This window comes from Tursiops truncatus, chromosome 7, assembly GCF_011762595.2.
Source record: "Tursiops truncatus isolate mTurTru1 chromosome 7, mTurTru1.mat.Y, whole genome shotgun sequence".
Taxonomy (NCBI): Eukaryota; Metazoa; Chordata; class Mammalia; order Artiodactyla; family Delphinidae; genus Tursiops; species Tursiops truncatus.
Window position 1 is genome coordinate 50439380 of NC_047040.1, and position 26601 is coordinate 50465980.

At 36.2% G+C, this 26601-nt stretch overlaps 1 protein-coding gene across 4 annotated transcripts in view; it reads right to left on the minus strand.

The window, feature by feature from the left end:
* Nucleotides 1–25164, minus strand: part of DNAJC10 (DnaJ heat shock protein family (Hsp40) member C10) — a 60408-nt gene extending 35244 nt beyond the window's left edge. For 2 of the 4 annotated variants that reach the window (XM_019931566.3, XM_073807511.1), the window contains exons 1-9: nucleotides 24951–25163; nucleotides 24340–24390; nucleotides 23094–23443; nucleotides 21145–21307; nucleotides 19120–19170; nucleotides 13372–13454; nucleotides 12631–12762; nucleotides 11974–12067; nucleotides 10815–10892 (exon numbers count right to left, since the gene is read on the minus strand). In XM_019931566.3, the coding sequence (XP_019787125.1) occupies nucleotides 10815–10892; nucleotides 11974–12067; nucleotides 12631–12762; nucleotides 13372–13454; nucleotides 19120–19170; nucleotides 21145–21307; nucleotides 23094–23297 (805 nt within the window). In that variant the 5' untranslated portion in view covers nucleotides 23298–23443; nucleotides 24340–24390; nucleotides 24951–25163. Of the gene's footprint in view, nucleotides 1–10814; nucleotides 10893–11973; nucleotides 12068–12630; nucleotides 12763–13371; nucleotides 13455–19119; nucleotides 19171–21144; nucleotides 21308–23093; nucleotides 23444–24339; nucleotides 24391–24950 lie in introns of all 4 variants that reach the window. The other 2 variants (XM_019931567.3, XM_019931565.2) reach the window with 2 other exon arrangements.
* Between the last annotated feature and the right edge of the window lie 1437 nt (nucleotides 25165–26601).

Sequence of the window (26601 nt, forward strand, 5' to 3'; positions counted from 1 at the left end):
GCGATGGGGAGTGGCAGATGAAGCTTCACTCACTTGTCTGCCACTCACTTCCTGCTGTGCGGCCTGGTTCCTAACAGGCCACAGTGGTTGGGGACCTCTGATATAAAGCGTGCCAACCTATGCATAATAGGGATTCCAGAAGTGGAATAAAGAGAAAAAGGGATGGAAAGTGTATTAGAAGAAATTATGGCTGAAAACTTCCCAAACCTAAAGAAGTAAACAGATATCCAGGTACAGGAAGCACAGAGGGTCCCAAACAGACCTACACCAAGACATATGATAATAAAAATAGCAAAAGTTAAAGAGAGGGTTCTAAAGGCAGCAATAGAAAAACAAAAGAGTTAATTACAAGGGAACCACCATAAGACTATCAGTTGATTTGTCTACAGAAACACTGCAGGCCAGAAGGGACTGGCAAGATATATTCAAAGTCTTGAAAGGGAAAAATCTACAACATAGGATAATCTACCCTGTAAGATTATCATTAGAATAAAAGGAGAGATAAAGAATTTCTCAGGGGACTTCCCTGGCAGTCCAGAGGTTAAGACGCTGCACTTCCACAGCAGGGGCATGGGTTTGATTCCTGGTCCAAGAATGAAGATCCTGCATGCCACATGATGTGGCCAAAAAAAAAACATCAGAGAGAAAAGAAGCAGGATAATATAGGAAAGAGAAAATCACAACCTCAAAGTACGTCACTTAAATAAGCCAGTACACAAATTAAAAAAAAGAAATCAAAAACTTCTGTGAACATGATGATAACCACAATGAACAGCAAAAGGATGAACATGAAGATGTAAACGGGGACATCAAAAATCATAAGATGTGGGGAGTAAGAAAATGTGTATATATTTTTTTCCTAGAATATATCTGAGCCTATAAGACTACCAGTCTAAGGCAAGCAGAAATAGGAAGGGTTAACACACTAGAAAAGCAGGGTAACCACAAATCAAAAACATACAATAGACTCACAAAAACCAAAAAGAAGAGAACACAAGTATAATACAAAAGAAAATCATAAAACCACAAAAGGGTCATTCATTTACAATGCTTGGTGTCAGTTTATTTATCTCTTGTAAAAATAAAATACAGTGTGCGTGTGTGGAAAAAAAAAACGACAAAAGGGAAAACAGAGACAAAGAAGAAGTATAAAATCAATGGGAAAACAAGGTTTAAAATGGCAATAAATACATACCTATCTATAATTAACTTAAATGTTAATGGACGAAATGCTGCAATCAAGAGACACAGAGTGGAAGACTGGCTAAAAAAAACAAGAGCCTAAAATATGCTGCCTACTAGACACCCATTTTAGGGCAAAGGACAAAAATAGATTGAAAGTGAGGGGACAGAAAAAGATATTTCATACAAAAGGAAATGATAAGAAAGTAAGAGTTGCAATGCTCATATCAAACAAGATAGATTTTAAAACAAAGATCATAAAGAAGGATAAAGAAGGACACTGCATAATGATAAAAGGATCAATACAAGAGGACTTCACACTCATCAACATACATACACCTAATACAGTAGCACCCAAATACATAAAACAAATATTAACAGAGATAAAGGTAGAAATTGATAAGAATACAACAGTAGTAGGAGACTTTAACACCACACTCACATCAATGCACAGATCTTCCAGACAATCAATAAGGCAACAGAGACCCTACATAATATAACAGAAGAGCTAGACTTAATTGGTATTTTCAGGACATTACATCCCCAAAAAATCAGAATACACATTCTTTCCAAGTACACATGGAGCATTCTCTAGGATTGACCACATACTAGGGCACAAAACAAGCCTCAACAAATTTAAGAGCATAGAAATTATCTCAAGCATCTTTTCTAACCACAATGCCATGAAAGTAGAAATTAACCACAAAAAAAGAAATGAGGAAAAACGATTACATGGAGACTAAATAACATGCTACTAAAAAACCAATGGGTCAACGATGAAATCAAAGAGGAAATTAAAAAATACCTTGGGACAAATGACAATGCAAACACAATGATACAAAATCTCTGGGATGCAGTAAAAGCAGTTCTTAGAGTGAAGTTCATAGTGATACAGGCCTTCCTCAAAAAACAAGAAAAATCATAAATAAACAAACTAACCTACCACTAAAAAGAATTAGAAAAAGGACAACAAAACCTAAAGTCAGCAGAAGGAAGGAAATAATAAAGATCTGAGAGGAAATAATAAAATAGAGATTAAAAAAATAAAAATAATCAATAAAACAAAGAGCTGGTTCTTTGAAAGGATAAAGAAAATAGACAAACCCCTGGCCAGGCATACCAAGAAGAAAAGAAAGAGAACACAAATAAACAAAATAAGAAATGAAAAAGGAGAAATCTCAACTGATACCACAGAAATACAAAATACCATGAACAATTATATACCAACAAATTGGACAACCTAGAAGAAATGGACAGGTTTCTAGAAACATACAGCCCACCAAAACTGAATCAAGAAGAAATAGATAATTTGAAAAAACCAATCATTAGAAGTGAAAGAGAATTTGTAATTAAAAAACTCCCTACAAACAAAAGTCCAGGACCACAGAGCATCACAGGTGAATTCTACCAAACATACAAAGAAGAATTTATACCAACCCTTCTCAAACTCTTCCAAAAAACTGAAGAGGAGGGAACACTCCCAGGAACATTCTATGAAGCCACCATCACCCTGTTACCAAAACCAGACAAAGACACAACCAAAAAAGAAAATTACAGGCCAATATCTTTGATAAATATAGATGCAAAAAACCTCAACAAAACATTAGCAAACTAATCTTACAACACATAAAAAAGATCATACACCACGACCAAGTGGGATCCATCCTAAATTCACAAGGATGGTTCAACATACACAACTCAATTAATATGATACACCACATAAACAAAAGAAAAGGCAAAAACCACATGATCATCTAAACAGATGCAGAAACAGCAGTTGACAAAATTCAGCATCCATTCATGATAAAAACTCTTACCAAAATAGGTACAGAGGGAACATATCTCAAGATAGTAAAAGTTACTTTACTATCTCAAGATAGTAAAAGTTATTTATGACACATCTACAGCCAATACAATACTCAACCGTGAAAAGATGAAAGCCTTACTAAAATCTGGAACAAGACAAGGATGCCCACTCTCGCCTCTTCTATTCAACATAGTATTGGAAGTCCTAGCCATAGCAATCAGACAAGAGAAAGAAATAAAACACATCCAAATTGAAAGAGGTAAAACTGTCATTATATGCAGATGATATGATACTATATGTAAATAACCCTAAAGACACCACACAAAAACTACTAGAACCGATAAATTCAGCAAGGTAGCAGGATACAAGGGTAACATACAGAGAAGCAAGAAGAACTACAATCCTGCAGCATGTGGAACAAAACCCACATTCATAGAAAGAAAGACAATATGAAAAGGCAGTGGACTATGTACCAGATGAAAGAACAAAATAAAACCCTAGAAAAACAACCACATGAAGTGGAGATGGGCAACCTTCCAGAAAAAGAATTCAGAATAATGATAGTGAAGATGATTCAGGACCTTGGAAAAAGAACAGAGGCAAAGATCAAGAAGATGCAAGAAATGTTTAACAAAGACCTAGAAGAATTAAACAGAAATAAACAATACAATATCTGAAATTAATAATACACTAGAAGGAATCAATAGGAGAATAACTGAGGCAGAAGAATGGTAAGTGACCTGGAAGACAAGAATGGTGGAAATCACTGCCATGGAACAGAATAAAGAAAAAAGAATGAAAAGAAATGAAGACAGCCTAAGATACCTCTGGGACAACATTAAATGCACCAACATTTGCATTATAGGGGTCCCAGAAGGAGGAGAGAGAGAAAGGACCCGAGAAAATATCTGAAGAGATTATAGTTGAAAACTTCCTAACATGGGAAAGGAAATAGCCACCCAAGTCCAGGAAGTGCAGAGAGTCCCAGGGAGAACACGCTGAGACACATACTAATCAAACTGACAAAAATTAAAGACAAAGAAAAATGATTAAAAGCAACAAGAGAAATATGACAAATAACATACAAGGGAACTCCCATAAGGTTAACAGCTGATTTCTCAGCAGAAACTCTACAAGCCAGAAGGGAGTGCCAAGATATATTTAAAGTGATGAAAGGGAAGAACCTACAACCAAGGTTACTCTACCCGGCAAGGATCTCATTCAGATTCGACAGAGAAACCAAGAGCTTTACAGACAAGCAAAAGCTAAGAGAATTCAGCACCACCAAACCAGCTCTACAACATATGCTAAAGGTACTTCTCTAAGTGGGAAACACAAGAGAGGAAAAAGGCCTACAAAATCAAACCCACAACAATTAAGAAAATGGTAATAGGAACATACATATCAATAATTACCTTAAAGGTGAATGGATTAAATGCTCCAACCAAAAGACACAGGCTCGCTGAATGGATACAAAAACAAGACCCGTATATATGCTGTCTATAAGAGACCCACTTCCCTAGGGACACATACAGACTGAAAGTGAGGGGATGGAAAAAGATATTCCATGCAAATGGAAATCAAAAGAAAGCTGGTGTAGCAATACTCGTATCAGATTAAATAGACTTAAAAAATAAAAAATGTTACATGAGACAAGGAAGGACACTACATAATGATCAAGGGATCAATCCAAGAAGAAGATATAACAATTATAAATATATATGCACCCAACATAGGAGCACCTCAATACATAAGGCAACTGCTAATAGCTCTAAAAGAGGAAATCGACAGTAACACAATAATAGTGGGGGACTTTCACACCTCACTTACACCAATGGACAGATCATCCAGACAGAAAATTAATAAAGAAACACAGTCTTTAAATGACACAATAGACCAGATAGATTTAACTGATATTTACAAGACATTCCATCCAAAAACAGCAGATTACACTTTCTTCTCAAGTGCACACGTAAAATTCTCCAGGATAGATCACATCTTGGGTAACAAATCAACCCTTGGTAAATTTAAGAAAACTGAAATCCTATCAAGCATCTTTTCCGACCACAACGCTATGAGATTAGAAATCAATTACAGGGAAAACAAGTAAAAAACACAAACACATGGAGGCTAAATAATACGATACTAAATAACCAAGAGATCACTGAAGAAATCAAAGAGGAAATAAAAAAATACCTAAAGACAAATGACAACAAAAACACGAAGATCCAAAACCTATGGGATGCAGCAAAAGCAGTACTAAGAGAATTTTATAGCAATACAATCCTACATCAAGAAACAAGAAAAATCTCAAATAAACAATCTAACCTTACAACCTAAAGGAACTAGAGAAAGAAGCACAAACAAAATCCATAGTAGAAGGAAAGAACTCATAAAGATCAGAGCACAAATAAATGAAAGAGAAATAAAGAAAATAGCAAAGGTCAATGGAACAGGATAGAAAGCCCAGAGATAAACCCATGTACCTATGGTCAACTAATCTATGACAAAGGAGGCAAGGATATACAATGGAGAAAAGACAGTCTCTTCAATAAGCGGTGCTGGGAAAATTGGACAGCTACATGTAAAAGAATGAAATTAGAACACTCCCTAACACCATACACAAAATAAACACCATACACAAAATAAACACCATACACAAAATAAACTCCATACACAAAATAAACTCAAAATGGATTACAGACCTAAATGTAAGACCAGGCACTATAAAACTCTTAGAGGAAAACACAGGAAGATCACTGTGACATAAATCACAGCAAGATCTTTTTTGATCCACCTCCTAGAGAAATGGAAATAAAAACAAAAATAAACAAATGGGACCTAATGAAACTTCAAAACTTTTGAACAGCAAAGGAAACCATAAACAAGATGAAAAGACAATCTTCAGAATGGGAGAAAATATTTGTAAATGAATCAATGGACAAAGGATTAATCTTCACAATATATAAACAGCTCATGCAGCTCAATATTAAAAAGCAAACAACCCAATCCAAAAATGGGCAGAAGACCTAAACAGACATTTCTACAAAGAAAACATACAGATGGCCAAGAGGCACATGAAAAGCTGCTCAACATCACTAATTATTAGAGAAATCCAAATCAAAACTACAGTGAGGTATCATCTCACACCGGTTAGAATGGGCATCATCAGAAAATCTACAAACAGCAAATGCTGGAGAGGGTGTGGAGAAAAGGTAACCCTCTTGCACTGTTGGTGGGAATGTAAATTGATACAGCCACTATCAAGAAGAGTTTGGAGCCTCCTTAAAAAACTAAAAATAGAACAACCATATGACCCAGCAATCCCACTACTGGGCATATTCCCAGAGAAAACGGTAATTCAAAAAGACACATGCACCCCAATGTTCACTGCAGCACTATTTACAATAGCCAGGTCATGGAAGCAACCTAAATGCCCATCGACAAACGAATGTATAAAGAAGATGTGGTACATATATACAATGGAATATGACTCAGCCATAAAAAGGAACGAAATTGGGTCATTTGTAGAGATATGGATGGACCTAGAGACTGTATACAAAATGAAGTCAGAAAGAGAAAAGTATCATATATTCATGCATATGTGGAATCTAGAAAAATGGTACAGATGAACCAGTTTGCAAGGCAGAAATAGAGACACAGATGTAGAGAACAAACGTATGGACACCAAGAGGGGAAAGCAGGGGTGGGGGCTGGTGGTGGGATGAACTGGGAGATTGGCACTGACATATATACACTAATATGTATAAAACAGGTAACTAATAAGAACCTGCTGTATAAAAAAATTTTAAAGTAATATACAGATATCAGTTCCATTTCTTCACACCAACAATGAAATATCAGAAAGAGAATGTAAAAAACCAATGCCTTTTAAAATCACAGCCCCAAAATAAACTACTTAGGAATAAACCTGACCAAGGAGGTGAAAGACTTATACGATGAGAACTATGACACATTAAAAAAGGAAACTGTAGATGATTCAAAAAAATGGAAAGATAACCCATGCTCCTAGATTGGAAAAATTAATATTGTTAAAATGGCCATACTACCCAAAGCAATCTACAGATTTAATGCAATCCCTATCAAATTACCCATGACATTTTCACAGAATTAGAATAATCCTAAAATTCATATGGACCCATAAAAGAACCAGAATTGCCAAAGCAATCCTGAAGAAAAAGAACAAAGCAGGAGGCATAACCCTCCCAGACTTCAGACAATACTACAAAGCTACAGTAATCAAAACAGTGTGGTACTGGCACAAAACCAGACATATGGATCAATGGGACAGAACAGGGAGCCCAGAAATAAACCCACACACCTATGGTCAATTAATCTTCAAAAGAGGAGGCAAGAATATACAATGGAGAAAAACCAATCTCTTCAGCATGTGGTGTTGGGAAAGTTGGACAGCCACATGTAAATCAGTGAAGTTAGAACGTACCCTCTCACCATACACAAAAATAAACTCAAAATTGCTTAAAGACTTAAACATGACATGACACCATAAAACTCCTAGAAGAAATCATAGGCAAAACATTTTCTGACATAAATCATACCAGCGTGTTCTTAGCTCAGTCTCCCAAGGCAATATAAATAAAAACTAAAATAAACAAATGGGACCTAATCAAACTTAAAAGCTTTTGCACAGCAAAGGAAACCATAAACAAAAACAAAAAGACAACCTACAGAATGGGAGAAAATATTTAAATGATGCGACCAACAGGGGCTTAATTTCCAAAATACACAAACAGCTCATACAACTCAACAACAAAAAACCAAACAACCAAATCGAAAAATGGGTAGAAGACGTAAACAGACATTCCTCCAAAGAAGAAATACAGATGGCCAGTAGGCACATGAAAAGATGCTCAACATCACAAATTATTAGGGAAATGCAAATCACAACTACAGTGAGGTACCACCTCCAGTCAAAATGGCCATCATTAAAAAGTCTACAAATAGCAAATGCTGGAGAGGGTATGGAGAAAAGAGAACACTCCAACACTGTTGGTGGGAATGTAAGTTGGTGTAGCCAGTACAGAGAACAGAATAGAGGTTCCTCAAAAAACTAAAAACAGAATTACCATATGATCCAGCAATCCCACTCCTGGGCTTTTATATCCAGACAAAACTCCATTCCAGGGCTTCCCTGGTGGCGCAGTCGTTGAGAGTCCGCCTGCCGATGCAGGGGACGCGGGTTCGTGCCCCGGTCTGGGAAGATCCCACATGCCGCAGAGTGGCTGGGCCCATAAGCCATGGCCGCTGAGCCTGTGCTCCGCAACGGGAGAGGCCACAGCACTGAGAGGCCTGCATACCGCAAAAAAAAAAACCCAAAAAAAACCTCCATTCCAAAAAGATACATGCACCCCTATGTTCACAGCAGCACTATTCACAATAGCCAAGACATGGAAACAACCTAAATGTCCATCGACAGATGAATGGATAAAGAAGATGTGGTACATATATACAATGGAATACTACTCAGCCATAAAAAAGAATGAAATAATGCCATTTGCAGCAACATGGACGCAACTAGAGAAAGTCAAAGAGAAAGATAAATACCGTGTGATATCACTTATATGTGGATCTAAAATACAACACAAATGAACCTATGAAACAGAAAAAGAATCACAGATATAGAGAACAGACTGGTGGTTGCCAAGGGGGAGGGGGTTGGGGGAGAATGGAATAGGAGGTTGGGGTTAGCAGATGTAACCTTTTACATACAGAATGGATAAACAACAAGGTCCTACTGTATAGCACAGAGAACTATGTTCAATATCCTATGATAAACCATAATGGAAAAGAATATTTAAAAAAAGAATGTAAATATATGTATAACTGAATCCCTTTGCTATACAGCAGTAATTAACACAACACTGTAAATCAACTATACATCAATTTAAAAAAAAGATTTAAATACTTAAATATAAGACACAACACTGTAAAATTCCTAAGAGAGAACATAAGTAAAACATTCTCGGACATAAATTGTAGAAATATTTTCTTAGATCAATCTCCCAAGGCAAAAGCAATAAAAACCAAAAATAAACAAATAGGACCTAATCAAAATTACAAGCTTTTGCACAGCAAAGAAACCTTCAACAAAATGAAAAGACAACTTAAGGAATGGGAGAAAATATTTGCAAATGATGTGACTGAAATGGGGTTAATATCCAAAATATGTAAATAGCTCATATGACCAAATTAAAAAAAATAACCCAATCAAAAAATGGGCAGGAACTTCCCTGATGGTCCAGTGGTTAAGACTCTGTGCTTCCAATGCAGGGGAAGAAGGTTCAGTCCCTGGTTGGGGAAGTAAGATACCACATACTGTGTTGCGTGGCCAAAAAGGAATTTAAAAAAAAGGGCAGAAGACCTAAATAGAGATTTCTCCAAAGAAGACATACAGATGGCCAACAGGCACATGAAAGATGCTCAACATGGCTAATTATTAAAGAAATGCAAATCAAAACCATGATGAGGTATCATCTCACACCAGTAAGTATGGCTATCATCAAAAAGTCTACAAATAAATGCTGGAAAGGGTGTGGAGGAAAGGGAACCCTGCTACACTGTCAGTGGGAATGTAAACTGGTACAGCCACTCTGGAAAACAGTATGGTGGTTCCTCAAAAAAAACTAAAAATAGAGCTATCATCATAGGATCCAAAAATTCCACTCCTGGGTATATATCTGGAAAAGACAAAAACTGTAATTTGAAAAGATACATGCACCCCAATGTTCATAGCAGCACTATTTACAATAGCCAAGACATGGAAACAACCCAAGTGCCCATCAACAGACAACTGGCTTAAGATGTGGTATGGATACAATGGAATATTACTCAGCCATAAAAAGAATGAAATATTGCCATTTGCAGCAACATGGATGGACCCAGAGAATATTATACTTTGTGAAGTAAGTCAGACAGAGAAAGACAAATATATGATATTATTTATATGTGGAATCTAAAAAATAATACAATTCAATCTATTTAATACAAAACAGAAACACACTTATGGGCACAGGAAACAAATTTATGGTTACCAAAGAGGGAGGAAAGGACAAATTAACAGTGTGGGATTAACAGAAACAAGTTACTTCACATGAAATAGATAAGCAACAAGGATTTACTGTATAGTACAGGGAATTACACCCAATATCTTGTAATAACCTATAATGGAATATATTCCATTATTGGAATATATTCCACAAAAAAACCAAACTGAATCACTATGCTGTACACCGGAAACTAACACAATATTGTAAATATATACTTCAATTTCAAAAAAAGAAAAAGGAAATTAATTAATTTTATAACCTATGTGTAAAATAATCAAAAAGAAATATTCATTAAATAAAAAAATTATAACTGGGTACAAATTGTATTTTGAAAATAATCAATTATAGAAGCATACTTAAGACTTTCACTTAATCTAAGGGTACATACTTCCAGTTACAAGATTAATAACTTCTGGGGATCTACTGTACAGCATATAGTGATTATAGCTAACAATACTGTATAAAATACTTGAAAGCTGCTGAAAGAGTAGATCTCAAATGTTCTCGCCCCAAGAAAGAAATGGTAAATAGGGGACAGGATGGAGGTGTTAGCTAATGTCATGGTGGTGGTCATCATTTTGCAACATGTAAGTGTTGCAAATCAACAAACTGTACACCTTAAAGTTACAGAATGTTCTATGTCAATTATATCTCAATAAACCCAGGGATAAAAAAAGATTGTCACCTAAAAATCAAATGTCATGGTCTCTTCATCATAACAAAATAACAAATATTACCTCTTCCTTTGGAACAAAAAGTGATCAGCCAGCCAATACCAGCAGCAAACGCAGTTTGTATGGAGTTAACAAAATTTCCTTAAGAGAAAATAAAGAACATTTCTGATTATTTACTACTCCATAATGGAAACTGTTTTCTAAATGGGCTTTCCCTTCTAATGTCACCCATTTCCAATCCACTCTGAGTAGTTTTCAGGATTCCTAAAAATCCTCTTGAGCATATCAAATTCCTTCAACTATTTATATTTTTAATTACATAAAATCTAAATTCATTATTTCATTAAGAAACAAAATGGCAAGTAAGGCCCCTTGTGATCTGAGCTTTGTCTACCCATTCAGCCAGCCATATTCTTCCCCAAGCCACTCTACCCATTACCCATCTTTTTGTTAGATTCATGAAATACTGCCAGTTTCCCAAATACAGTGACCTTTTAAGGCTTCCTCTTCACTTTCAAGACAGGTTATATCTGACCTCGTTCAAGAAGAATTTCCTAACCCTTCCTCCTTTCCCCACCTGAGTTCTTTCATATCCTTCATGCTTCCCTAAGCTTACCTCTCATAATGGTTACTACACTGCATTTTAATGGTTTACTAATGGGGACCTGGAAGGCAGGGATTACATAGTTTATTACTACAGCCCTAGTATTTAACATAGTTTCAGAGACATAACTGTATTCAATGAATGATAAGAGCATCCCTTTAGAAGTAAATACTATAATTTCATGGGTAGTACAGATAATTAAATAACCCACCTAAAGTCACTTGATGAATTCAAAACCTAAGATTAGAAGTTTTTAAATTTCAAAATTAAACTGAATACAGGCATGAATTTACTGCCCGATGTAGTATACTTATGAAAGCGATAAAACACTTGGTTTACTAAATATTTAGTTGCACTTTCAAAGTTGTCTTTTCACCTAGCCCCACTTCATACCCATGTCCTACATCAAAACTGTTTTAGTTTATGTCTAAACATAGTTAATTTATTAAGTGCCTACTATTTAGTAGGGCTCAGAACAAATGATACAATTCCCTTCTAAGAAGCATGGAAAAGATATTTAAAAATTTCAGTATCATGACCAGAACATTGCCACTGAAAAACTTAAAATACCAATACAAGTATCCTTGAAAATCAAGCAAATTATGAAAACAAAGTTACCTGTCCATAATTCTGTTACTGTGCTTCTAACATGCTGCATGGCGAAATTCACTAAACTTTCCTTTGATCTGTCACCATGGTATTTCACTGCAGCCTATATTTTTATTTATAAAAAGAGAAATGTCTTTTACTTTTTCTTTTTAAAACTCATACTAAATACCTTGATTCTCCATTATTCTGAATAAGTAAGCTCTGTCCCAATGGTACAGTGTATTTCTAACTGACATGCTAAGAATCCTGATTGCACACATTCCATGTCAGACATTCGAATAATACTATTTATAATGTTTTTAGTTTCACTTTTATCACAACACTGGGGAGAGGAAGGGAAGTCAGAACTTTACATTCAATGAGAGAAAACACCTGTAAAATGCTTTGTAAATTATGAAGTACAACATGCATACTGGTTAACATTATGTTCTTTAAGATGGAAACTGAAATTGGCAAACATTTAATTTTGAAATAGAACAAAGACAAACTAATGGCATCTAAAAGTATTCACAGTATAATAAAAAATGTTTACTATGACTATAGTTAGATGGCATCTAAAATAAGACTTAAAAATCAAAAGATTCTACAAATTCAGTGTTTTCTCTAGTATTCCCCTTGTTATAATGTTCTACCAATTAAAAGAAAAATGCCAATTTTATCTCTTACCATTCCAGACCTAAAAATGAAGAGGCTGGGATAACTGTTCACTCCTTTCATTCGGCAAAGCATTCTATCATCGCCACAGTTAACAGCTCCAATTCGAAGCAATCCATCTACTTCTTTAGCAAAGTCTCTCCACTATGAGGGAAAAAAAAAGTTTCTTCTGATAAGATCATTTATCTTTCCCTGAACATTCTTCAAGCTGTACTTTCCTCTTTTTTAAAATTAATTAATTATTTCTTTTTGGCTGCACTGGGTCTTTGTTGCTGCGCGCAGGCTTTCTCTAGCTGCAGAGAGAGGGGGCTACACTTTGTTGTGGTGCGCAGGCTTCTCATCGCAGTGGCTTCTCTTGTTGCGGAGCACGGACTCTAGGCGCGCGGGCTTCAGTAGTTGTGGCTCCTGTGCTCTAGAGCACAGGCTCAGTAGTTGTGGCATACAGGTTTAGTTGTTCCGTGGGTTTAGTTTTTCCGTGGCATGTGGGATCTTCCCGGGCCAGGGCTTGAACCTGTGTCCCCTGCATTGGCAGGCGGACTCTTAACCACCACACCACCAGGGAAGTCCCCAAGCTGTACTTTCTTAAAGGAGATTATGCTCAGGAAATAAAACCATATACACGTGAAAAAATATTATAGTCATTTCTGTTATAGTCACTACTAATAGAAAAAACACTCAAATTTTAAAAAACACTCAAATAACAGATCAGTTGTGAATAGTAAAACTTTAAATCAGGATGTAAAAAATACGTACTGTGGGAGCTAAATCATGGCAGTGTGAACACCCTGGGGAGTAAAAGTTCACAAACCACAGTTCTCCAGAATTAACAGCAGCATCTGAAAGTACATAAAACCAAAACAACTTAGAACAACCAAAACAACCAATGTACTACAGGTTTGTACCTATTTTAGTTAAAAATTTTCCTTGAGATCAGAATGAAAAAAAGTCATATATTTCTCACACTGCCTTTATCATTTTCTGTATAATTTTTTCTATAAGAAGAAAACGTACTATTTCAACTGTCAAACTAACCTTTCTTTTTTTTGACTCTTCCAAGCCCTACTTGAATAAGAAGCAACCTTGAACTGCATGATCAATGTCACCAAGAAGCTGTAAAAAGAAAGGAAGCAACAAAAGAAAGCAAGAGCCAAACCTGATGACAGTCTGTGTGGTTGAGAGAAATGAAGAGAAACAGTGTGAGAGACTGACATTTAAGCTCTTCTACTATCTGCAGCACTGGTTAAGCACACAGTCAATCAATTCTGACAGCTACTCCAGATTCTGAAAGAATGAAGAGACCTACACGACATAGTAAGGACTGTGGGGATTAAATCTAATCTTTGCTCTTAATAAGACATTTTCCTTGGAAAACTGTGTTATTTGAAATACTGGATCAAAGTTTTTAACAATTCAAAACATGAATACATATTTGCTAATAGATCTGAACACTACATAATATCTACCCAACAATACATTATACGTTATAATCTAATCTATAAGAGGACCTGATATAAACAAAATTTATTCATTTAAAAATTTTATCATTGTAAGGATGTGCTCTAACAGTCAAGATAAAAAAGTTAAGAAAATTTGCTTTAAGTTAGAGTCTCCATGTAATTCCATATGAAAATCATTTATCAGTAATTTTTAAAGAAAATATTTTCATAAGTTATAATAAATTATACCAAGACATCAAAACATGCACACTATTCTAAATATGTGTAACTGATTCAGATTAGTAACATGCACAATAATGTTCACCTACATTTCAGTTACAAGACACACAGATCTATGTGAAAAACAGTTAAACCATACATTACAAGCAGAGTGTATACATTAGGATTTTATCAGCTGTTCTTTGGCAAAGGTTAGAAAGTCTGACAAATAGACCACTCTATCTAGGTTGTCAAAATAATTGCCATGCTGACTTAGATCAACTGGTATGAATTTAGGTAAAATCTTATATGTTCTCGGCCCCTTTCCTCTGGTACCTCTATGATGCAAATGTTAGTACACATGACGTTGTCCCAGAGGTCTCTTAAACTGTCCTCATTTCTTTCTATTCTTTTTTCATTTTCCTGTTCAGCTTCAGTGATTTCCACTACTGTCTTCCAGCTTGCTGATCCATTCCTCTGCATCATCTAATCTACTGTTGATTCCTTCTAGTGTATTTTTCATTTCAGTTATCGTATTCTTCATCTGTTTGGTTGTTCTTTATATTTTCTAACTCTTTGTTCAAAAACTTCTAACTTCTCACTCTGTTCATTCAATCTTCTCCCAAATTCTTTGAACATCTTAACAATATATTTAAAGTGATGAAAGGGAAAAACCTATAACCAAGAAGACTCTACCCAGCAAGGCTTTCATTAAGATTTGAAGGACAGGGCTTCCCTGGTGGCGCAGTGGTTGAGAGTCTGCCTGCCGATGCAGGGGACACAGGTTTGTGCCCCGGTCCGGGAAGATCCCACATGCCGTGGAGCAACTGGGTCTGTGAGCCATGGCCACTGAGCCTGCGCATCCAGAGCCTGTGCTCTGCAACGGGAGAGGCCACAACAGTGAGAGGCCCGCGTACCACAAAAAAAAAAAAAAAAGATTTGAAAGACAGATCAAAAGTTTTACAGAGAAGCAAAAGCTAAAGGGTCGTCACCATGAAACCAGCTTCACAAGAAATGTTACAGGGACTTACCTAAGTGAAAAAGAAAAGGCCACAACTAGAAAAATGAAAATTATGGAAGAAAAAAAATCTCATTGTTAAAGTCAAATATACAATAAAGGTAGTAAATCAGCCATGTATAAAGCTAGTAGAAAGGTTAAAAGACAAGTAGTAAAATATATACTCAATAAATAAGGAATATATAAAACAAAAAGATATAAAATATGACATCAAAGTCAGTAAATGTGGCGGAGGAGGGAGTAAAAATGCAGGGCTGTTAAAATTAGTTAATAAGCACACACGCAGAGACTGCTACGTACAGTGTGTGGAGTAGTCAACGACTATGTGATATCTTTGTATGGTGACATATCATAATCAGACTTACTGTAGTGATCACTTTGAAATGTACAGAAACACCAAGTCACTATGTTGTGTAACAGGAACTAACACAGTGTTGTATGTCATTACACTTCAGAAACAAAACTCACAGAAAAAGAGATCAGGTTTATGGTTACCTGAGGCGGGGGTCGGGGGGAAGGAGAGTTGGATGAAGGTGGTCAAAAGGTACAAACTTCTAGTTACGAGACAAATAAGTACTAGGAATGGAATGTACTACATCATAAATATAATCAACAATGCTGTATATCATATATAAAGTTGTTAAGAGCAAATCCTGAGAGTTCCATTACAAGAAAACATTTTTTCCTATTTCTTTAATTTTGTATCTGTATAAGATAATGAATATTTACTAAACTTATTTTGATCACCATTTCACGATGGTGAAATATATGTCAAATCATGCTGTACACCTTAAACTTATACAGTGCTGTATGTCAGTTATATCTCAATAAAACTGGAAGGGAAAAAAATAATGGCATTTAATTTGACACAAAACCTTATTTAAAGTGGGAAAAAAAATGTCTCCCATCTTGGTACTTTGTTTTCGTAGACTACTTCTAACTTGTTTGCCCAGTTCCCACTATTATTAAAAATATTTTTAATACTGTATTATCAAAGCTCAATGGGATGTTTTTGCATAACCCAGTAACTCAGAATAGAACAAGTATATTTCAAAATGTGATTTTCAGCTTCTAAACTATACAACTATAGCTAATGTCTGTTAATATTTATGTGATTATAGCTAATAGCTTCTGTTAGCCTAGAAAAATGTAAAAAAAAAGGCAGAAATGCTTTGAGTTCCTCTTTAATTTCTTGAGCTTGTCTTCAAAAGGAGAATGTATTGTGTGGGTACCACTCAAAATGACTACTGTTAAGTGCAAGAAGTTCTTTGCTTTTGCAGATACTATTTAGAACTTGTTTTAATAACTGCGTAATACTTTTCTGTGACATATAAAAAGATAATATGCATCATGTTTAATGGGAAGGATAAGAACTTCAAAGTGAAGTTTATTAGTCACATTTTTTCTTCTGTACTATAGTTGAACACTTCAGAGTTCCACTCCTGATAAAAGTGAACTATGTAATTTGGATTAACTCTTCCACTACAACTTCAGAACTGGACAAAATACAAAAGACTTCTGTTGAAAGCATCAGAGAGTTACCAATGCAGAGAAGAATTACAGGGCCCAGGAATGGGAAGAGGTAGAAATCAGGGGGGCACTGTTTGCCAGGAGGTAGTTGATAGGCAAGAAACTGAGCAGAGCTTTCAATAGATTTATGAGACTAGAGGGACAAAGATGGAGTTTAGGGCACACGTATAGAAGGGTCCTGTAAATAAAGATGAACTGGAAGGAGACCAATCCTGTACAAGTACAAAGCTCAGCTTTTGAATAATTTCAGTCTCTGTTTGGATAAAGCTGATCTGAGATTGTTAGTGACCCTAGTCAGAAGAAAATATAACTTCTCTCTGGAGAAAGAGAACATACATAACTTAAAAGTAACTCCATAATTGTTTATATAATTAGTTACACAAAAGACCAGATTAAGTGACCCAAACCAATAGAAACTACTGGTAATGGAAAGAGACCCACAAGCAAGTATGCTAATGTGATATTTACATAGGCACAAGTTGATACAACTATCTATCCTTATTTATCGTCCTCCCTAGGCTTCTTCAGCTAAAACTTAAGGATCAGCTTGTCTTAGCCTAGTAATACACAGGGTAGTATTAGAGTTCTGACTGAATAGTGGCAACTTTGCACCGAACCTATCAATGTCAGTTAATTATTTCTGAAAAACTTTCTCTAAGGTTTTGTGACTGTTAATTAATTCTTAACTACTACTTGGAGTTCCATATGAATTATTAGCAGTTCTTAACCTTTTCTCTATAATGACAAATTTGAAAAAGTCTGAACCCATGTGCAATACAACCATCAGTAAAGTCTTTCATTCTGGGTGGATTCATGGATTAGTCAGCTTGCAGGTTTTGTTCAGTTTCTCTAATTCTATCTCTAATTCCAAAGTTTTCTGCCCCACAGGACCACAAAATACTTACTGATTGACTAGCAGATGAGAGACAATAACCACAGAAAAATCAACAGGTTCATATAACTACAGTCCAAAAAGTTATGATTCTGCAAGCTTGTGACATGGGTGTCGGTTCTGTCTACCAACAATACAAATGAATCAAATTATCCCCCATTTCCTCTGTAGAGAAGACACACTCATTTTCCTTAGAGCTTGTTCAAGTGTTCACTACAAGACTTTTAACAACATAATGTACTGAACAGCTACCTTGTAGGCCTGAACTCGCCAACATGATATACAAAGTAAGAATCCGATGCAATTCTTGCTTAGAAGGAACTGTACAGAAACAAGTGACTGCAACACATTGTTTATGATGATAACATGAGAAATTATATAAATCTATTTTGCATCTAGTATGCTATTTTAGTTTTCTAAATTAAATGAGACTGTAACATAGCAAAATAAAATTGAAATATGATTTGAGGTAAAATATATTGGTTTGAAGTAGAAAAGAATATTTTATTACAAGTGTACAAATTTGAAAATGTAAGAATCTTTTAGGTTTTCTACAATGCAATGCAAAGTACAGAAGTATATTTCTATATCCATTTTCACACAAATCACAGATCAAATTAAATCTGCTTCGAAAAATAACCACATACTTATTCAAAACCCTGAAATATAAAAGTTCTAAAACCAGAAGTATTTCTGCAAGTTTGCAGGAAGCTCACCTGGCATACAAACCTATCCTGAACTGATATGGGGGCTATGTGTTATTTTTACTTCTTTTATTTAGTATATACACTTATGCATTTCACTGCTATTTTTTAAAAAATAGTATACTGCCCCACATTCTGCTAAGAACTTTTTTATCAGTGCTAATATTTTTATTTTGTTCTCATCCAGCTTTTATCCTCTATGCATATATGTGTATACCTTTTGTATGATTTGTATTATACTGCATACACAATTTTGTATTAAGTTTTTTTACATAACTACTCTTAAATATAAACACTTTTTAATAATGTGAAAAAATATAGAAAGAAGAATAAATATTGGTTCATTATTTCAAATGTGTCAATTATATACAAACACACACGTACAGAATGTTGAGGATGTTGCTAGCTCTTCTAAGGTTTCATTTCAACTGCCAAATGAGAGGAATAATTATTGTTGCTAATACACAGAATGTCATAAAAGTTCACTGACATAATGGAAAGAAAAGGTGATGATGACAATAAAAGAAACTACGTGAAAACCTCAACTATGGTTATAGAACATTATTTAAAATACAGTATATACCATATTACCTTGCTAAAATTTTAAAAATTTCTAAATTCTAAATACATTTGTCCTTGAGCATTTTAGTTAGGAGACTGGTCTTGAACTAGCTTTGGAAAATCATATACCCACAAACTTACCGAATTCTCTTCTATCCAATGTTATGATTTCAGGATCATCGTCATAAATACCTATTTTGAAAAGTACATAAAATTATAGTTAAAACTTCAGCATAAAAATAAATTACCACATGAAAGATGTTATTTTTGTTTCAATCATCAAAAATCATATTGCTATACTAAATCTCCAAGTGGAAGAATATGCAACACACTAAGAGAAAAGCAAAGAGTAATAATACCATTGGTGATACATTTAAAGAGTATCAAAAGACATCAGTTTCCTGATATGGACTGTCATGGGGTGTGTGTGTCTGTGTGTGGCAGGGGGTGGGGATTCCCAATATTCACACAATGTCATCTCCACAGAAAATTTCTGTTATACGTTTTTTAAAAAAAGTTTTTATTTTGAAATAATTACAGACTTGCAGGAAACTGTAAAAACAGTGCAGAGTCCTACTTATCTTTCATCCAGCTTCCCCTAATGGTGACATACTATGTAATTTTAGTACAATATCCAAACCAGGAAATTGGCACTAGTACATTACTGTTAACTAGATTACAGACCTCACTCACTTTCAGACTGCATGTTTTTTTTTAATGTGTTATCGTTTAAAAATATTTTGTATTACTAAAAGTCTTATATAATTAGAATACTTGAAGAGGTAGAAGCAAACTTAAGTAAATATAAATTTTATTTATAATAATAATTAACACCAATGTGAGAAAGTTTCTCATTACTACATAAATTATCTAAATATTAGTGATGGGTATATACCAGGGGTTAGTAAATATTTTAGATTTTGTGGGACATATGGTTTCTGTCACAGCTATTCAACTCTGCCCCTGAAGTGTGAAAAATAATATGTAGATAAATGAACAAAACTGTATAAATAAAACTTTATTTACAAAAGCAGGTGGCAGGCTGGACTTAGTCTGTGAAATATAGATTGCTGACACCTGTTATAGACTATTAAGCTATAGTGATTATACCTGAAAATACTATTTTGAAAAGTCAGTCTTGAGAAACAAATACTTCAGATATAAAGTGCAAATATTTTATTTAGTCTAAGATAAAAGCATACTTCAGTTCTCTGACTGCATTTGAGGCTAATTAAGAGAGATTGTAAATATTATGTGTTACCCTTAAAACAATCAAGAGAGACTACTGGGTACCGGAATGCTCCCTCTTTGCTTGACACCTGTATTTACTTTCCCCCTCCCTCAATCTCTTTAACTTGTTTACTCTCTCTGCTCTTGTCTCATTTCTCATTCCTGTCAATACCTTCAACCATTATTAATCATTACTAATTAAGAAGAATGGCATTTCTACTGAAGTGACCACTATTAAAGGAAACTTTAGTCTTCCCTGGAAAATATGATGCTCTAAAAATACTGAAAGCCTTCAATATTTAACTTCTAATACAAATATTTTTAAAAATTAAATAACAATCCTTATTTTAAAAGTATTTAGCAAGATTATGACCAAAACACCTTCATATTTATACAGATATCTACATACTACTTGACTTTCCTTTTGAATTCCACTCTCATGTTATATTAAAAAGAAGGTCAATGGGGGGCTTCCCTGGTGGCTCAGTGGTTAAAAATCTGCCTGCCCATGCAGGAGACATGGGTTCGAGCCCTGGCCCAGGAAGATCCTACATGCCGCAGAACAACTAAGCCCGTGCGCCGCAACTACTGAGCCTGCGGTCTAGAGCCTGCGAGCCACAACTACTGAGCCTGTGTGCCACAACTACTGAAGCCCGCGCGCCTAGAGCCCGTGCTCCCAACAAGAGAAGCCACCACAATGAGAAGTTTGCACACCATAACGAAGAGTAGCCCCCACTCGCCGCAACCAGAGAAAAGCCCACGTGCAGCAACAAAGACCCAACGCAGCCAAAAATAAAATAAAATAAATTAAAAAAAAGGTCAAGGGGACACATGTTAACTATGTAATAGTTTATACATTAGCTAAGTGGTGAAACAAAATTTTCTAAATTTACTCGAATAAACAATAATTTCATAAGGAATATCATATCATCTTACCAAAATCGTAACGATAATAATTCCAGCTTTCATACTGGCCTCCTTGATTATCTGCAAGTCCCTTTTCTCCATATTTGTCATACTTTTTCCGCAGATCTTCATCTTTGAGTACTTCATATGCTCTGTTTATTTTCAAAAAATCACTATGTGCGTCTGGATTATTCTATTAAAAAATATTAGATATAATATTTGTTTCAGATACACAATCGATTTAACTTAATCCTGAGATTTCTGTGTGAACAGATACCAAGATAAGGAGGAGTAGTACAATATGAAATGGGTGCTCATGCTTTGAAATAAAAAAGTCAAAAAGTATTTCTAAAGAACTCCAATCTTAAAAAATACGAAAGTAGGGGCTTCCCTGGTGGCGCAGCTGTTGAGAGTCCGCTTGCCGATGCAGGGGACACGGGTTCGTGCCCTGGTCTGGGAAGATCCCACATGCCGCGGAGCGGCTGGGCCCGTGAGCCATGGCCGCTGAGCCTGCGCTCCGCAGCGGGAGAGGCCACAACAGTGAGAGGCCCTCGTAAAAAAAAAAAAACAAAAACGAAAGTAATAGAAATGGGAATTGATGCTTCAAAAGGTTGATAGAGGTGGTCATCAAATATAAGTTACTACTTCTAAGAGATGCAACAGAAAAAACTTGACTAATGAACCCTTGTAAACACTTAATATTGTAAATATTATGTGTTACCCTTAAAACAACCACAAAGAAATTTGTAGGTTATTTTTCTATTTGAGGCAAAACTCAGTACTTTAAAAAAAAGTTATGTACTCCAATCTATCAGATAATGACATAAGGACTAATATCAGAGTAACAACTCAAAAGTGGATTAATACGTTTCATTTGTTATTGTTTCATAGAATTGTTTTTTGAAGAATGTTTTCATCTAAATAATACTTCGTTGTAAGTGGTCTACCATCTTTCATGTAGAAACTTAAAAGAAATAACATTCTGAAATTTTAAAGAAAAATCTGAAAAAATGAAAACCCTAAACACAATACAATGTAGATCTCAAGAAAAGATTACCAATTAACAAGAGTTTTAGAGAAATACTGATTCTATTCCTCAGCTTTATGTAATCAAAATAAAATAATCCTATTTAAAATTCTATCTAGGGACTTCCCTGGTGGCCTAGTGGTTAGGATTCTAGGCTTTCACTGCAGTGGCCGGGGTTCAATCCCTGGTCAGGGACTGAATCCATGGTGAGGCCAAAAATAAAACATAAAAAATAAATAAAAATAGTAAAAAAAAAAAAAACAAAAAAAACCCCTGCAGTTACTGAAATTAACAGTAAAAAAATTCTATCTAGATATAATTAAATCTTTCTCCTTGATAAGTATCAAATCTCATTAAGAAAAAAATGAATGAGATAAATTATAAAAATACCTTAAGAATGAAAACTAATACAGTTTTGAAGGATTACATCATAGGATACATAATCAAATATTTATGATTGGAATTAACTGGATTTGGCTGCTCCCAAGTTTTAATTTATAATACTTTCTGACTCTGTTCTTAGACTTGCACATGGGAGAAAATAGTTAAAGTTGAAGCATACTATTATTAGCTATTACTGCCATTTTTAGCAAGACATACCCTCTAAGTTCTAAGGAAATTTTTGTTACTGTTCTAAAATACTTGATTTTAAGCTACTTTACTAGGAAATCTACTGCTTTGTAATTAATATCTGTAATATAACTGTTGGAAATTAGTTTTCAAATTAAGAGAGAACTGTATTTTTGGTACTGACATTCCTTTACACTATTCTGAACTTAGAACATTTTGCTTCTTCTGTTTTTAGTACAGAAGTTGAATTATGATTTTTGACGTGATTGTTCTTAAGCATTTTGAGCACTTATTTAAAATAATTTTTTAAATAATTTAAATACATACCAAAACTTACTAAAACACATTAATTAGATATGTTTAAAAAGAAATTTTTACCTACCGGGTTTTTATCAGGATGTAGCTTCAATGCCAATTTCTTGAAAGCCTGTCTTATTTCCCTACTGCTTGCAGTTTTGGATACACCAAGTAAACTGTAAAAATCCTGATCTGTACCCACTAAAATGGCCATATACACTATTAGAAAACAGAGCATGACCCTTTTCAAGTCTCTGAGATAGTCATCTTTATTTAACCAGACTCCCATTGTTTTTCTTGTCCAAGTTCTGACTCAAGTGAACATTAAGATAATGCCACTGGTTCCAGTTGATGTAATATGCAAATCTGAGAACTTCTGTCCACATTACTCCAAAGGTGAAACAGGTATCATGAATTTTTCCCCAAAATGTTAATCTAAAGAGAGAAAATCAGGTAGTTGAAATACATTAATAAAAAACCAAACACATCATTAACACTATTTACTAAATAACATGGCCAGCAATAAAATCTCCAGTAAATGACAAATCAGGCTCTGTTCTTTGGGGGCCCCCTTCACTGCTTCCGTTATCTAGGTAGCCAGATTCGTGAGATCACTCAAGGTAGCAGATAAAGGTAAAAGGTAGCTAGTGAGGTGGCAGCTACCTAGAACTCTTTACAAACAAACAAGTGCAGCAACTTGCTCTATCAGCACCAGACCACAAGAGGGGAGAACGGGGGGAAAGCTATTTCCTTCCATCTTCTACCCAGCTTAAGCTTGCCTCTTTTGATGTGCTTCCTTTTTGGTTATTTCTTCACCCCTTTAAGGCTATTCAGTTTTCATTTCAATCAAATTTCACTTGTAGGAAATATCCTTTGGGGGTACTAGAAAGAAGCAACAGATCCTTCTAAAGGGTCTGTATTTTTCATATAAACCGTCCAGGAATAGCAGTGAATTTATATTGCTGTAACAACTTACATAGTCGGACGTTTCTTCCCCTGAATTTTCTCAGAAGGTGCTTACGTTATACCTAAGTAGTTACTATTTTATAAACTAGAAGACTAATAACTGCAAGTTAACAGTAATTTTACTGCAAAGTTTACATTTGGCATTAATAAAAATAGAAAAGAAACAAAAGGAGAAAAGGAATCAGTTATTTAGACATGTTCACCTGTGTAGGGTAAAAATAAAATCAGATCACATGTAAACTTGTATACTTTATCAATAGTTCCAAACATGTCATAATGCTTCGAAAAATCTAACCTTCCTAGCATCCTCAGTTCCTCCTTTCTTCATTTAATCTTAAATGCCTATTTAAATTTTTTTTCCTTACCTGTGAATGGTTTTGGTTCATTTCTAATCCTTTTCACGCCACCAGAAAACCCTTTGTAAAACAGAGTGATGGAGATTAATAAACATCCAGACTAAAAAAAACCGTTTAGAATAGAGAATATATTCTCAAACACCACTTTTAGACAAGCGATGTTTGTTCCCTGCCTAGCGGTGATTCTCAGACAGCGTGGGCGTGCCTGAGGCTGTGCGCCGAGCTGCGGGGACAGGTGGAAGCTGCAGGTAAATGCAACACTAACTCCTCGCTGCCACCACTCCAGGATGGGTTGCGGGGAGAGGGGAAAGATAGAGACACTGGGTGAAAGAGACTGTCAAGTGTTGCTGGTGTGTGAAATCTCAGGTTGGATTAGGGAGAAAGGAACCTGGATAACTGAGGGTAAAGTGAGAAATTGGAGCAAAAAGTGGGGAATTGCTGGGTGGAGGAATGGCGGTGTAGGTAGAAAGGAAGAAGACTGGAAGCGAGAACACAATAAACCAGCCTCGAGAGCGAAAAGGAGGGGAGATTCCGGTGCACAGGCATTTAGCTCCTCCCTTCCCGGAGGGCCCAGGCCGCCGCCAGCTCCAGCAAAGCCCCGTTCCACCGCCCATGCCCACCTCGGTGCTGCGAGGTCGTCTCCTGCAGCTACTTCCCCATCCTCAATCCCTGGCGGCGGACCCCACTAGGCCAAACACAAGCTGTGCGTGCGGTAAGGAAGCACGCACTTCTGACCGCTAGCCCGCAGGGCCCGAGACGCGGTAGGAGCAGCCAGCCGCACCGGCAGCGACCAGCGGCCGGTTCGGCTCGGCTCCTCGCGCGGCCGTCTCCTAGGCGAGGCGGGGCGGGGCCTGGCGCGGGGCATTGTGGGAAAGGCGTGGAGGACGCTGCTTGGGAGGACTCGTCTCAGGATCTGCGGGCGCAGTGGGGTGGGGAGGGCGGTGTAGGTTTAGGTTGACGTGGCCGTTTGCGCGGAATCCGGCTCCGGCTCCGGCTCCGGCTTCAATCCGGAGCCGAAGAACACGCAATACCCACAAAGCCCGCGCCGCCGTTCCATAGCGGCTGGCTCACGCCGCGGACAGGAAGCTGGACGACAAAGCCCGCCCCCTTCTGCTCCCGTTGCTGTGGTGACGGGACCAATTCCCCCCGCTTCCCCGGAGGGCGGGTTTAGGCGTGCAATTTCCCTGTGACCCTGTTCTTCTTAAAGGGAAAGGCACAGCTGTAGAGGATTTTTCCGGTCGTTGGCCGGGTGGGGCAGAAAGGGGAATTTAACTTAAGTGACATTGATAGCAGTGTCGGTCTAGAGGGCTGAAGAGGCAGTAGGAAATTTGGAAGAAATAAAAATATTTATGAGTGTGTGGGTGACAAACCTTTGAGCATTCTACAGTATTGCCTGACTTCCTAGTCATCCAAGCTGGAAACTGGGGAGTTATCCATACTCCTCTCTCCCACATTTACATCTAAATGATGTGGTATAGAAACTGCATTTTTGATCTGCAGAAATGTAACTAGAACAATGGAAGTAGCTGCGTTTGCAACTATCAAAAGAGAAAACATCCTGATGAAGAGGATGCTGGCTTATGACATCAACCCTAATATAAATTGTAATTGGTAACAATTTCATGTGTAGTAAATCAAATGTCAGCTTGTTAAAAAATGATGACCACGTAGGATCCATAGCTAAACTAATATATTGCCCGAAAGAAGAGAAAGTAGTCAGAGCAAAGGCAGAAATATTAGAAGCAGCCTAATGTAATAGTAGCTAATAAGTGCCAGGAACTGGTCTAAGCACACATGTAATTCAGTCCTCCAAGTAATCATATGACAGGGACTATTAATATATCCATTTCACAGTTGAGGAAACCAAGGTAAATATACGATAGAGCTGAGATTCACACCTGAGCGGCCTAGTTCCAGAGACTGTAATGTTAATCATTATGTCACCCTGTGAGCCACGAAAATCTTTACAGTAAATTGAAGAGCAAAAAAGAAAACTGGAGAATCAAGCAGGGGCCAAGATTACAGTGGGTTTTATGCCATGATGAAGACATAGACTACCTTTTAGGTAATCAAAGCTTAAAGCTTTTAAGTAAGGGACTGAGATTGTATTTTAGATCATTCTGGTAGCTATTGGAGAGTGAATACAAAGGGACCATGACTGGAGAAAGGGAGAGCAGTTAGGAGAATGTTACAGAAAGAGTAAATTTGGCAAGAAAAGGTGATCAGTTGGTTGTGGGAGATAAAAGAGAGAAAGGATCTAGGGTTAACTTC